The sequence below is a fragment of the Poeciliopsis prolifica genome, unplaced genomic scaffold (genome assembly GCF_027474105.1).
Source record: "Poeciliopsis prolifica strain line A6 unplaced genomic scaffold, Auburn_PproV2 SCAFFOLD042, whole genome shotgun sequence".
Taxonomy (NCBI): Eukaryota; Metazoa; Chordata; class Actinopteri; order Cyprinodontiformes; family Poeciliidae; genus Poeciliopsis; species Poeciliopsis prolifica.
In genome coordinates, this window is record NW_026562417.1 from 4,164,990 (window position 1) to 4,180,245 (window position 15,256).

The 15,256-nt window shown below is 39.2% G+C and overlaps 2 protein-coding genes across 2 annotated transcripts in view; both read left to right on the forward strand.

Moving 5' to 3' along the window:
• The window catches only part of LOC129376094 (chemokine-like protein TAFA-2), a 61,557-nt gene that overhangs the window by 4,256 nt on the left and 42,045 nt on the right, over positions 1–15,256 (forward strand). The gene's annotated exons all lie outside the window — the stretch shown is intronic.
• On the forward strand, positions 5,459–7,018 carry LOC129376093 (fish-egg lectin-like). Its single transcript, XM_055055547.1, has 5 exons — positions 5,459–5,587; positions 5,738–5,974; positions 6,062–6,273; positions 6,348–6,472; positions 6,558–7,018. The coding sequence occupies exons 1-5, from the start codon at positions 5,533–5,535 to the stop codon at positions 6,694–6,696; spliced, it is 768 nt and encodes a 255-aa protein (XP_054911522.1). The 5' UTR covers positions 5,459–5,532; the 3' UTR covers positions 6,697–7,018.

Below are 15,256 nucleotides of genomic sequence, written 5' to 3' on the forward strand. Positions count from 1 at the left end.
TTTTTTTTTTTTTTTTTTTTTTTCCTGTTGTGGGCAACGGGGCCCGGCGAATACCCGTGGTTAAACGGACGGCGGAGTCCGGCGGTAACAGGCGCTTAAATTCCATGTCAAAGGGAAGGGGGAAGAAGGGGAAAAAAGAGGGGAAAAAAAAAAAAAAAACCTTGGTATTTTATTCTATGTTGCATGCCTTTGTGTTTGTGTTTATGATGTAAAGCACTTTGAAATGCCTTGTAGCTGAAATGTGCTATACAAATAAAATTTGATTGATTGATTGATTAGTGCAGTGCTTTATATATATACATATACATATATATATATATATAATATATATATAATATATATATATATATATATATATATATATATAATTTTTTTTTTTTTAAATTACTTTCCCATAAAGTCCAGTTTTATCTCATCTAGTGTTACTTTTTATTCTTTTATTTTAAGAGTTGAGTCACTGAATTCATGGTGATGTCTTGATCTTTTCTCTTCAGCTTTACTTGTATTGTGGTAGATGTACCTGATGCCATATTTTTCTCTATGAACTGGTGATTATCTCAGACCATTTCCATCAGCAGACAGCTGGCAGCTGCTGTGAATCAGTGGGATTTTGGTTTCTGGCTGAGATCAGACGGACCCCCAGGCTCCTAACCTCTCAGGCTGGGTAAAGCGGCGCCGTCCGTCCGCCTGGCCGGCTCTGTGGGGATCAGCCGGTGCCACCGGACTGGTTCCGTGACCTCCTCCTGGTGGTGAACTCTTATTTATTTCTTCATTGATCCAAAGCTATGACACGGAGGCTTCATGGTCTGCTGCCCCTCGCTGGTTACGACTCGGCGCTGCCAACGAACAGCTGTGACACGAGCAGCAGGGAGCCTCAGAATCAGGCTGTCTTCTTTTTATTATTATTATTATCTTTCTTTGGTTTCTGGATCTTCAGATACTTTGCAGAAACAAACAAAAAAAGCCTTTTGCATAGAAAAACACTCATCTGGTCAGAGATACAAGAGGTAATGTGTCTCTTCCATGTGAAAGCAGCTTTGTGGATCACTCAGGAGCCTTTGGTACAAGAATTTCCTGTCTGCACAATGAAGCTGAGGGTTCATGTTTAGCATGCAGTGTGCTTGTTCATTCCCTCTTGATGGGTGAGGCGGTGCCACCGCCTTCTGAAAATCACTTGATTGGCAACTCTTGGTGGTGTTTGATTGAAGTTTTTTTTAGCTCCTAGTTCCTCGTTTGTCTCGCTCTCCTCTCTCTGTTCTAATTTTAAGTCAAATACTGGAGTGACTGAGCAAACAGCAGCTCCATAGAAAGAACTGATAGACAACAAAACTTTGGAAAAAAATCTAGATTTTTACCTGCATCGTCTTCCTTTGCTGATGGCTTTTCTTTCAGTTCCTGTGTGGTTTTGAGCGTCACGGTGCCTCCGTGTCACAGGAGTTGTGCAGAATGAGCTGATGATGAAAATCTCTACATGTGTACACGTTTTTTTTCTCCATTCGTTTAAGGAAACATGCAAAGTCTCTTCATGACGTGTGACGATGCAGCGGAGTCGACGCTGTCCAACAAACAATCTTGGAAAACTATAGTTTTGTCTTATTTTGTATTTTTAAAATTCCAAAATCTGGTTCCAGACAAAAATAAAAATAAAATAAAAAATTGTACAACATTTATAATAATGCTATTTCTATGGCTTTGAGTCCAGAGATTATGTTCAGTATGTTCTTGTCTACATATCAAAATTAAATACATTTTAAATATAGCATAGCCATATATAATAGCAGCAGTCAGAATCATTGTAGCCATTCTTCTTTCAACAAAAACTTTTAGATTTTGGATTTAAAAGCTTTTGTTTTAAATTTGCACCATAATTCTATGAAACCTGAATCATTTTTACTTAATATAGTTAATCTGTAAGACTTCAGTTCCTGAAACTGATTCACCAGAGAATAATAATAATGTTTTTCATGTCATAATGAAAAACCGTTGCTATCTTCCGTCTGTAATACTGTCAACCAACAGCATGTACTTAAAATTGTTTGACTTTTTAATGAATTTAAATTAGATAAATGGATATGCGCTTATAAGTAGTTTATTTTATGTAGGATTCCAACATGCTTAGGTTTTCAGAATTCCTTCTAATGTCATGGTGCACAAATAAAGTACGACAAAAAACACAAAGAAATAGTTTCTTTGTGTTTTTTTTGTGTTATGTTTTATGGAAATCGGCCCGATCGGCTCAAATATCTGGTGGGGAAATCTCTGCTCTCCTCCTGCATCACAGAGCGACAGCAAGGCCTCTGACTATAGCTGACATGCTTCTTCCTGTCATTAGGTTGGGACATGTAGGAACGTCTTCTTTCAGAAACAGACCTGGAGTACAGATTCATTCACACACAGATGTTCCCACTGAGTTCATGTCCATCGAATCTTCTTTCATTAACAAGTTTCTGATGGAAGTTGTGATGGTAGCTCTGTATCTTGTGCTCAAAAATGATCTTCCAACGAAATATAATATTTTTGTTTCAGTTGGAGAGCTTAGTCAAGGGTTAGCAACCCGACATTCTGAACTGCTTGTCTGCGTTTGTTTCTCTTTCATAAAAATCCTTTAATGGTTGCACAGATTTTACACAGGTCTGCAGAGATCAAAGGAGAAATATTAACAATTTCTTCTTCATCTTTCTTGAAGCAGAGCAACATAAAAGTAAAATCCTACCTTGATCATATTTTTGTAGCGCTGAGCAGCAAAACAAGCCGCCGGTTTGTCAGAATCTGCTCATGTAGCAAAGATTTGCCCTCTTAAACACCTGAAAACCCCCCAAAAAACTACTTTACAGTCATTGCTCCTCAAATTCCCAAATACAGTTACAAATATGAGCATTTTTCACTTTTTATGTGTTGGTAATATGGGAATAAAACGAAAAATAATGTATTTTAGAGTTGAATAAACCATGTTACAATCCTAAAAACATTACACACACATGCACACGCACACACACACACACGCTCACACACACATACACACACACACACACACACACATGAATGACAAGATATTTATTGCCATTTCTGAAGAAAAAAATCCTTTTCTTTTTTCCTCAATAGAGTTAAAATACCCCTCAGTTGTATTGTATTATGGATTTTTATACACACATTGTTAAGAACCATCGCTGGTCAGATCAAACTTTTTATTTCCAGTCTGAACTTCGAAGCAGGATTTTCGAACTTGCCTTGACAGTTTTCTTCTCTTGTTCGTTCATTTATTCCCAGTTCACTTTTTATCAGTGGAGCAAGCTTTATAATTGTCGGTGCATCAACACTGTGAAAAGCCTCAGAAATGAGAGCCTGTCATGTCTTTCCCATTTTGAGAAGTGGAACAGAGAAACGGGACGATGACTCATCATTTTTATTCCCCAGGCAACCACATTCTGATGAACTTAAAATGCAGAAATATTAATAAATAAAAATAATCAGTTGTGTTTTTCATTATAGAGGGGATTTTAGAGGTATTTTGTAAAATTGAGAAAAAAAATTATTGAACAAATATGGATTGGATTTCATTCAAAGAATTGTGATAGAAAAACAAGATTAATAAAGGTTTTATATGTATCTTTACATTTATCATGGAGTGTCCTGTTGCTCTCAGCACAAAAATGATTCTAAAATTAAAGGGAAAGTTTTTACACAACCAAAGTTTAATACGAATGTAAGAAGGTACAGTAATAAATGTTCTCGACATAAATAGGGTAAAATACATGACCAAAGTCATTTTGGTTTTCAGAACCGTCCTCCAGTTAAACATGATTCTGTTTCATAGGACGAGAAAAGAGATGGAAGGTCAGAGCAAAAAGTAAGAGGAAGATAAAAAGGATAAGCTACGAATAACTAAGGTCCAGTCGTCTGTGTCCAGGTTTTCTTCCCCCATGTAAGAGTTTTATCTCTTCGGCAGCGACTTGGTGTTGATCTCTCTGCGGCCCGGTAACTTCTACACATGTACCCGTCACGCAGGATGACTCCGACCCGCCGAGAGCCTCCAAACAAACTCGCAGTCATATTTTGGACGGCAGAGACATCTTTTTCTCGCTCTTTTCCGTCCCTCGTCTCTGCCTCCGATCGGCTGCCCTCCATTTCATTTTGATGGCCGGTGCTGCAGTGTGTGCAGAGCTCTGGGGCTCCAGTACTTTCATGATGTGAGCCAAAACTCATCTGGGATGCAATATCCTGTTTACCAGCTCTCAGCAGTCCCCAGAACCACAAAAAAAAAAAAAAAACCTGAGCTGACTCAGAAGTTCAGAACTCATTATAGCTTTCTCAGGTCACAGTCAAGGTCGAACATTTCTCCTCCTCCAAAACGTTTTTAGAAAACAGACTACCATCGAGACAACGGCTGAGACAGACGGGGTTTGAACAGGAAACCTCTGCAGCCAGACCGAAAAGTAAAATAAAATAGTTTGTTGATTTTTGTACTGAAAATGTTAGGGGGAAAAAGACTTTCAGCCCTTTACATGTATTGTTGCTTCTATTACTTTGCTTTATTATTTCAAAGTGTTTCTGAGAACATTTTAAGAGGAACTAAGCCCCAGATAACTTATGTTTGCTGAAGAAATGTCTAAATAGGTTATCAGTGACAGTAATCAGTAAATCTTGCTGTGTTGATCCAATTTGAGGTATTTGTCTGTTGCAAGATGCAAACTTCCCATCAGTCTCAGAGCGTTAAACTTTCACACAACATCGTTCAGGATTTGCTGCAGCGTGAAGAAAAAGCAGGTTGTGAAGTTTGGGGTGATTGGTTTTTGTGTTCGGCAAACAATCATCATGCACTTTTTCACAGAAATGGCCGATCGGTGGACATCGTAACACCACCAGCAGCGGTGTTACGATGTCCATAATGTTCACATGGACATTAAAGTCCATGTGAACAAAGGGACATGCTTATTTTCAAGCAGGTTTCAGAACCAGGTTATTGTGAACTTTGCCCAACTTGGTAGTTCTGCAATATCTTGCTGTTCAAATTGGAGCGCCATGAGGTTGCTGGTTCAGGTCCTGACATGAGCATGTGACCATGTGAACAAGTTCTTGACCGTCACATTGTCCTGATTTTACTTCTTCTCCCTCATGCTGTAGTACCTGGCCCATGTACCGCATGTCTGTGGTTTCTTTTTACGAGTTTAAGCTTTTTTAACTGTAAAAGGTGGAGCTGGACAAAAAAATTGGGCGTCATGTCATTGAGCCAGTACTTGGTGTGCGAAGGAGGTCATGCAAACATATGAATCAAATGTTCTGGAACAGAGACCCATGTAAAATAAGTAGGGCAGTAGTACCTGATTACCAGAACTCAGACACACCGTTGTTGAGAAATAATAAAATGAAACCAAATCCTGCTAAGAAAAGAAACTAAACTCCCCAGTCCCGAGTTACAACCCAGTTTTGTCACGCCGTACCTTGGATATATATATATGTCCCTCAATCACAGGAGTTTCAGGACAGAGAAGCAGAGTTTCATCCTGAGCTGCACGGCAACTTACAGACGCCAACATGAAAACTCTCGCAACTTTTTTGGTTTTGCTGAATTATTTTACCAGATGCCACGGTGAGTTCTCTTTATATTCTCAATTCATAGGGCCAATTCATAAGTGTCATTACCAGATACTTTACAAATGCATTTCAATTTACAATTGTAAGATGAAATAGTGTTCTGTGGGTTTTCGTTACATTTATTTTGTGCGGTTCTTCTCTATAGGTTGGATCTGCACTACTGCTCCTTCGCACCAGGCTGCATCCCAGGTTGATGCTGGCAACGGAATGGTTGTGATGACTGATAAAAACTCCAACTCCTTCTTCTTGAGTGATTCAAGTTGGTCCAAACTGGGCTCAGTTCCTCTCAAGCACGTCTCGGTGGGGTCTGCAGGTGTCTGGGGAGTCGACCGCGACAACAAAGTCTATAAATTTTCAGCTGGCGATTTCTTTCCTACTCATGGTGAGTGTTATGTTTCAGAGCCAGGTTTTACAGGTTGGCCCTGATTCAAAGGGTTTCATTGTCTGGTGTTGCTGTTTGTCTCTTCAGGTCAAGTGTTGATCCAGGTGGATGCTGGAGACGGTAAAGTAGTGGGAGTCACCAGCCAAAACACCATCCATTGCCTGGACGCCAACAGTGCCGCTGCCATTGAGGAGGAGGGTAACTTGAACTGGAGAACCATTCCTGGGTTATTGATGTATTTCAGCTGTGGTCCAGTTGGATGCTGGGGAGTGAATTCGGGTCAAGACATCTTCTTCACGGTAAACTTTTGTCTTACATCTCTTGTTGGAACTCCTGATTCCCCACTCACCGTCTTTACTCTTTACTTTTATAGAAAGCCTCACCAGATTCCTGCAGCTTAGGTGGCTGGAATAGAATCGATGGAGCTGCTGTGAAAGTCGAAGTTGGGAGTGATGGAAGGGTCTTTGTTGTGAATCAATCTGGAAATGTCTATGAAAGGTAACCTCTAAATAAATTTGAGTTGCCAGGGCACACAGATGTAAGAGACTTGAACAGATCCAAATAAGCATCTTTCTCTTTCCAGAACCGGTATCTCTGAAGCAGCTCCACAGGGCACAGGTTGGACCCAAATCTCTTTCTGTGTGTCCATCAAACACGTGACCTATGACCTGGGACGTCTGTGGCTTCTGACTGATGCTGGTGTCATCCTGAACTGTATCTAGTGTCCACTTCACACATTCTGTTCCTTCTGATAACTTCTTTGGGTTAATCCCATGTGAGCTTTATCAGTAGAGGATCTCGAACAGTCTTCAGATTAATCATGATAGGGGATAAAAATCAAGGTGGGGATAGAAGTTATGAAATGATTATGCTTGAAATGAATCCAACAATGCAGGAAATAAAAGGAAAGTTTCAAGCACTACTTTTTCAAATGACATACATTTCAAAAAGTATGAATTTGGTGTTCAATCTTTCAGCTTTTACAAATAAAACATTAAAATGTGATTTTAAGGAAACAATAAACTCTTCCATTGATCAGCAGAACGTGTTTGATTGCAGTTATTGTGTCAGACTGGTTTGTTTAGCTCAAGCTCTCTCAAAGTCTGTTACTTCCAGTCCTAAAAGGAAGAGCAGGTAGAAAGCACATCAGAATAACAAAGCTTGTACATGAACAATAGATCTCACTGTAACTTATACCACAGCTATCTTTGTATCTCATGTATTTTCTTTTTCTTCGATTACTTACAGTGAATAGAGTGTCTTAACATTTCCCTAATGGAAGAGTAAACATATAGTCTAGTTAAACTACTAAAGTACATTTCAAAAACTCACTGAAGTAAATGTAACTGAGTGACTAGTTTACGGTTACCTGTGTATCTGGGTCAGTTCCCTTTGTAAAGTCAGACCTTTTGGACGTTTCAGCGTCGATCAAGAACAGCAAGTCTTATTCTAACAAACTTGGTTTCTGTCAGACTAAGAACCAAAGCCAGTTTTGTAGTGGCTCCCCAACTGCTAACACCACGTAGCATTGATTTTAAGGAAGCAGCAGGACTGAAAAATAACTAAACTTGTAACACATTTAAAGAAAATGTCAGCTAATAGTTGGTCTTTTTTCTTAATCCCAATTTTTTTACTGCAAAATCAGAGCATGCATTTCAGTCCTCAGCCCTTCCTGCTACATCTCAATTATGAATTATTACATTTTGCATTGGTTACGTTCGTGAAAATGTAAGTTTTACGCTCGGCAACATTTGTTGACGGTGGGAAACTGAAAAGTCTAACATATACAGACACAAAACGATGAGAAAAATCATGACATGCATAACCTATCATAACAAGGCATGGTTACAAGAGTGTTTGTTAGATACATAAAGATTCAATACCACATCATTCAATGCACCAAGTGACCTTTGACCTCATTTAGTCATTTCATCAATGAGGCAAAGTCATGAATCTGAAGTTAGAAAGAACTATTGTTGCTGGTGGGATTAAATTATAGAAAATTCAACCAAACTGATATTCGGTTCTCAAGTGTCATCAGTCATGACCGCCGCTGACCTTCGGTGCCCTGAAGGTCACAAGCACGCGTATGTCGTCCAATTCCAAACTGTTGTTTTTGTAAAATAGAAATGAAAAAAAATCCTCAATTTTCTGAAACAAATTCTGCAGTTGGGGTAAATGGTTCCGATGGAGCCCGATAGGTCCGCTCCGAAGCAGTCACTACATAGAAAATGATAACTGTACAAAGTTGAGCCACATCTGAACGATCGGTGTCTGCATGGACAGAAGCTCTGATTGCTATTTGTTGACTTAAGCAGCATCTGTTGAAAAAAGCGCGCTCAGAATTATTTACAGAATATATACTCAACAAATCAACAAATCTTCGCTGCAGGAGCTCTCTCCTGCCAGCAACCGTCACCACAATCTGAATTAATGATCTACAACTAAAACATTTTATTTCCCTTTGGGTTTGATAAAGTATTTTTGAATTTGAATTGAATCTGGAATGCTGGGTGTCCAGTGTAAACGGGCTGAGAACTTAGAAAATTGGGAGCCTTAAAAAAAAAAACAACAAAAAAAACTATCTAGAATTGGATCCTGAAAAAGGTGTAGGAAAAAACAAACGAGGTCTTTTATGTGCAAAGTCTTCTCTCCTATGGACTCTTTTTATTGAGCTGTGTGCCTCGTTTGGCTCACTTTGCATCCCGGGGCCATTTAACCCGGGAACTGTAACCTAAAGACCTGATAGTGGCAGGCTGTGGCTTTCAATCTGACCGCGGGCCCCCACTTATCTGTCAAATAAGCTGTTTTAATTGCATACACACAGAGCCCTATCGGGCCATGTAGCGCGCTCAGAGATAAGGGTTACACAGAGTCAGGCATCAGTAACAGGATAAGAGGACCGCAGAAAAACAGAACTGCCGGGTCCCAGGAGGACGTCAGGTCAGGAAATATCTATAGCCGCCCTATTAATTTCAAACTCACAAAGCCAGTTCTCTGTTACTGTGGGGCTGGAGAGATGGCTGCTGTTAACTGGAATCAAAGCATTTTCAAACTGCAGAGACGCCGTGCTGACATTATCTGTGACCAGCCTGGGAGGTAGAACTATGTAAAACAACCTTGACAATAACAGCGTTTTTATGCACATGTACAGATAAGAAGGGAGGGAAAAAAGGACGTGGGGATGTTTGCTGTTATTCAGAATTTAAAGTAGTGAAGTGGTCAGGACCTTGTCATGCTGAAATCAGAGCAAACATTAACAACACACCAAGGACAGGACGCTCTGGGAATGGCAATGCTTCAGAGCCAAATTAGACCAAAATTCACAATGTTCACCGTTTGTCTTACATTTTTACACATTTTCTAAATGGTCTGGATAAAATATTAAACATGATTTTGTTTTGTTTTTTCGTTCTGGATAAGAAGGAAACGAGAAACAAAAGCGCAGAACAATCCTCTCTCGGTTTTATCAACACGTTTTCATCGATACATCCATCCGTCCATCCATCCATCAGGGATGGAAGCAACTTTCCATCCGTCATCCACCTACCTTTGCATCCATCCATTCATCATCCACCCAGTCTGCAGTTCTTACAGGCTCCTTATCTGAACCTGTTAGTAGAAATATTTGCCATGAATCCGTCCTGATGTGGATACTTTCAAACTGAAACCAGGAGAACCTTTTTAAAAGATGTTTTCAGCAAACATCCCAGGCTCCCGCAGCCTCCCACTCATGGAGGATTTGGACTGCTGATGTTAACACCGTGTATTGTTTTGACCCGTTTGGCCCGCATGAAGAGCTAGTCAACACTGTAGCTGGGTAAATGTCAGCAACACTAGGCTTTAATGAGACCAGAGACTAAGGAAGGGGCTGACACCATCATAGGCTCAGTGCTGAGAGCCTCATTTACATTAGAGCAGGCGACAGCCGGAGAGAGGCGAGCGGGAGACAGTCAGCGAGACCAGGCAGCAGGAAATAAAACATGTTGCTTTTAGGATGGCAATATTTTCTCAGAAGCACAAATAAGGTTGTGTTTACTGAAAGCCTTAAAGCACAGAACGCTGCTTTGATTTTCTTTTCTTTTTTTTCCCCAGATGCTGAATAAATTCTGCATCAAAAGAGCAGTTTTGTAGCAAGTTGCTAATAATTGCAGGTATTGGAAGATATACAGCAGACACCAATATGGGGGCCAGCCTCAGAAGGGCACTGTTGCCATAGTTACTAAATTTGACCACATTAAAAGTATGTCTGAAAGCACCGAGAGGAAAGAAAACGCTGGTTATAAACCTCCAAACTGAACGAGTTCACTCACCACTGAGGTGCTGTCGACAAATAATTACTGGCAAACTTCATATTTTCTTAATTGGTGTCAATCAGTTAAATTTAGCTGCAGTATTTCATCTTCAGGTCATGGATCTGAGTTGCATCTAAGATTATAGCTAATAGCTAAATTTGCCAGATTTTACTAGAAGTAACAATACATGTAAAGGGCTGAAAGTCTTTTCCCCCCTAACATTTTCAGCAACCATTCAGTGTGATAGTGTTCCATCATAGCATATGTTCAATTCACTTCAAAAATACTTTATTTGTCCCAGAGGGAAACTGAACGTTGTTGTCACTCATATCTTCAAAGAATCGCAGAAAGCAAGAATCATTAAGCATCATTCGGAGAATCAAAGACTGAACTGACCAGAGAGATTGGAGACAAACACCAGGACCTGTGTCCTGTAAGGTTTTGTTTTCAGATTTAGACAATTATAACAAATTTAAACAAATTAGATGTTTCGTGACGAAAACAAAGATCAAAAAAGGTTCTCGAAGGTTTCTAAAGACTTACATTTAACTTTGTTTCCACCCCTAGTTGTGGTTCTTTCAAACTGAAAAAGCCTTGTTAAGATCTGCAACCAGCATCTTTTAAAGGTTAGCAAAAGTAAGAGAATACAGCGCAAAGCTAGTTTTAAATATTTCATTCAAGGTCTGACCATCAAAAAAACGATATTTCCAGATGTGATATTGCCATGCTAATATTGGTCGTCCACAGTTGAACATTATTTTCCCTTCTGCTCTTCCAGACTCTTAGTTTATGTACGCTTTTGAATTTGAAGAAAGTAAAACATTTCCTTTAAATTATCTCTCATTGTTTTTGCATTTATCAAACAGAAATCATTGTTGGTAATCAGAACTGGCCTAAAACATAAACATTTTAGTCACTGTTGGACAATGAGAACAAAGTCCATCTGGACCCAACAATGAGGTAACTGCACTGGTCAATACTTCTACATGAAGCAGGATTTTCCTTCCTTGCTTTCTTTTGTGTGTCCCACAATGGTAACATTTCTCTTTAATTTCCTTTTCTCCTATTACATTAAAAGTATTCTGCGGCATGCTTAAATCTACTAAATCTGCTGCAAAGCCGCGGCGTAAAATTAAATGCCACATGCTAGAACGTCTCCTCTGTCTGCGATCCGGCTTTCTTACATCAGCCGCCTTTCTTTTAATCTGAAAGGAATAAACTGAATTTGTGATGAAGAATAGGCGGCAGCGGAGGCGGCGATGAATAAACGCTACATCACGTCCCTGCCTCCGTAGATCCCTATCCGCTCTGGCTGAACGTCAGGCTGCTACACACTGGTGGGAGAGAGAGAGAAAGAAAGAGAAAATCAGAGAGAACTGGAGTCACACCAGCTTCCAAGTATGCTGTCATGCCAAAAATGAGTAACGGCAAGCCTCCAGATTACAGAGTCCACAGAGCTCTGGTCTCTGGATCTGTTGATGTTGCAGGTGCCTCCTGAGACTTGGACTCAGTACGGAGAAGATTCTGACAAGAATGTTTTTCAGATTTTTGACTCTGTGATTTTGTGTAGCGTAGAAATGAAAGTCTTAAGTGAAATCCCTTTTGAAGCCCTTCGACACACAATCAAGCAAATGAGGACGTTAAAAGAGTTTTTAAACACAGGCACAAACTCAGCACATCCTTTGAACTGTTAGGAATGTTTAGTTTCTACACTATAGTTTCTTTGCTTTTATTAGTTATATTGCCATCAAACTGTCATTCGGATTTTCTTGAAATGTTGCAAAAATGAAAAAAAAAAGTCAAGAAAATTAGATATGTTTCCATCCACTGGTTTGGAGTGAAGGTGTCATGAGATAAATGTTCACTACATCATTCAACAAATGTGTTTCCGTCTCTTTAACACATTAATTCTTTTGCAAACTTTCCTCAGACCAATGTTGGAGACTGGAGACAGTCATGGTGAGCGCCTTGTGCCTGGTTACTTCCTGCTTGTTGCTCTCTGGTCAGAGTTCATAGTTCAGTGTTGTTTGCTACTGGGTTATTGTCTTATTGCTGTGTTTGATGGTGCAGACAGTGGTGGTTTCTGATATGGGTGATTTGGGCATCTGACTAGGGATGGTATGAGACCTCTGGACTGTAACACAGAGATGGAAGCAAAGAAGAGTTTGAATTCATAATGATATAGGTTAAATTAGTTTCAGCTCTAAGTATTTAATATCTAGGTATTTTATGGGATTGTGAATCCTTTAGATCAAATTAAAAAAGCAATTTTGATCATATTTCAAATTTTTATTGTGTCATACTTGACCAATAAAAGGAGCAAAGGGTGCTGGTCTTGGTCTTGGGTTAGGTGGTCTTGACTACAACACGACTTGAGACGGCTCCAAAAGCAAAAATACAACTGAAACCAACACGTGCTAGCTCCATTTTTGGAGGATAAAATGAGATTAATATGTTCAAATAAAAAAAGTGAACATCTTTATTCAGTAACCCAATTTTTTCCTTTGCTTCCCGTCTCAATATAATCCTTTCTTTCCCGTCTATCCAAGTCTACTTATCCACAGGTAATTAAGGTGTGGATGCTAAAACATTTAAATTAGCAGCCGACCTAAAATGATTTAACGTAGTATTTTTGCACCTCATGGGCAAAGTGAGTTTGTACAGTTTACCCATCTCATAAAGAGGAGTGAGCCTCCCGATGAATATGTATTTAACGTTTGTGCTTAGGAGGCTCATATCATGCTGAGTGCAATCACTTACCTGTCCAAACAACATGTCAGCAGCTCGCAGACTGACAGGCCCTTTAATGTCGGCATTTGAGAAGATTTCAGTCACCGCTTTACAAAATGGGTAGAGTCATGAGGCAGTGGAGGCTTTTAAAGGGGGAACTTCTGAGTGATAGTAATGAGCTGCAGGGAGACAGCAGCGCTGTGGTTTTAGTCGGCACGGCGCCCAATTATCCGCCAGCACCTGTCGAAGTCGGTCGTGGCTCTACGGAGTCAGGCTTTCAAACCACATGCATTTTGTCCCACCCCTCTGCTATATATTTTCATGGCTCCTATAATGAGAGGGGGTTTGTTATGGCACAACTACACTGACTGGTGTATCTAAAAGATGTACTTTGAATTAGATTTGCTTGTTAAATTATTCCCCCCCCCCTTCCAAATTACACCCATTGACAAACACAGAGACATTTATTGGGTCCTACATATTGCATGTCTGCAATTACATTTTATTTGGATTAAATTGTACATTTAACAGTTATAAATCTAGACGTGCTTCTTAAAGACGGAATGGAGATAATGAAAATACTAAAACATGCTTAAAAAGATTACTCATTGAAAGGATGCTAAAGAAAAGCCAATTTGAATCAGAATGCAATTAGATGTTGGTTAAATCAGTCCAGACTCTCAAGCTGATGAAAAACAAAGGAATTCCATTGATTGGCTGAAATAACTTCTAAATTTGATGTCTGGATTCGTGTCAGAGTTCAAGTGTCCAACTTGTTCCCAGGTAAAAGAAATGTAGTTCTCCAAGACACTAGTTAAGTTTTCAATTGTCATGTGAATTTTGGACGAAGTTTTAAAATGCTTCTAAAAGAAAATGTGCATCAGGCGTGTTTCCATCGACGTTTTTTGGAGCGAATCAACCAGGCTACGCAAAGTGTCATTTTGTCTGATGTTGACGTTACGCATGGCTTTAGTAAACAAGATGTAGAGGTTGCTAAATAGAATGGACCAAACATCTCAGACAAATGGAGTTCTGTCATCCAAGACAGAGGTTTGAACTTTGAACATTTTCCCATGTTTGGTACCTCTGGTAAGGCACAGACACACCAGTGTAAGGAATCGTTCACTAAATCAGAACTTATTTATCAGAAGTGTTTCCATCTCCGATTAGCGCATTGACTTTTTGTCGGATAGGTCAAAATCACTTTAAGTGGGTGTACAAACTTTTTTGTGAAATTGGTCACATCATTCCTAATTTTGCCATTTATATCTACCTTTCTTCATGCAAAATGTGCTAAAAATGGAAATTTCTCTAAGGCACTTAATTGGTTAAGACAGCTTGAAAATTCAGACTTTTTGAAGAATCAGTACAGCTGAATGTCACCTACATAAAAATGATTGGAGATATTTTAAAATTAGAAAATGATTTGTCAAAGGGGCGCCTAAATGTAAAAAATAAGGAGTGAAAACAAAGCCTTGGTGAACTCAAATTATATCAATGACTGATTTACAACAAACCATATTGGAAAATAAACTTCAGCCATTCTTTTATTTATTAGGAAAGTGTTTGTAAAGACAACAACAACAAAAAAAAATCAAAGTTTAATATGTTAAAAACTTTTACAATAACAGGTAGTCATTTTTCCTTTAGCCATTTTACTAACAGTCTGTTTTATAGTCAAATCAACCACACTGTAGACAATACAGAAGATTAAAATGATGATATAATTCAAGGTATATTACTGGTAAAGTGATTAATTGTGTAAGATGAATATGGCCATCAATTAGACTGAATATATTTCATGTTACATTTTACTGGAGTAACTTCTGTAGAGTTCATTTGGAAGACACTGAAATACATTATACACATGTGCATTCATTCCCTCAGGTTTCCTGATACATTCTTAGGGGGCAAAACCACAAACATCAGCAACTTTTACTCGACACTTTTCACGGATAATTTCTCAGGTTCTTTAAAATCCTGTCACTTATTTTGGGGATCTTCTGGGTTTGGAAATATCTCATTCAGTGCTTCAGATTTGCAGTGGAAAAGTCTGTCACTCCTCAAGCTTGGGATAGAAGGAACCCCACAATGACATTTTTATCTTCTCTCACCATCTTGTTGTGCTGCAGCATTGTTTTTCTGTGGTTTGCTTTCGAAGGCCTGGATGAGTTACACACGAAAGCTACTAAAAGATTGATGGGTTTTTAACCTCTGTCCATGGTTGAACTGTAAGTAATATGTCTATTTTTATCCT

Excerpts from the sequence above, each read along its gene's own strand:
- LOC129376093 (XM_055055547.1), top strand. The coding sequence starts at position 5,533 with ATGAAAACTCTCGCAACTTTTTTGGTTTTGCTGAATTATTTTACCAGA. Across the intron at positions 5,975-6,061 it reads CGATTTCTTTCCTACTCATG|GTCAAGTGTTGATCCAGGTG; the intron begins GTGAGTGTTATG and ends TTGTCTCTTCAG. Across the intron at positions 6,473-6,557 it reads TCTGGAAATGTCTATGAAAG|AACCGGTATCTCTGAAGCAG; the intron begins GTAACCTCTAAA and ends TTCTCTTTCCAG.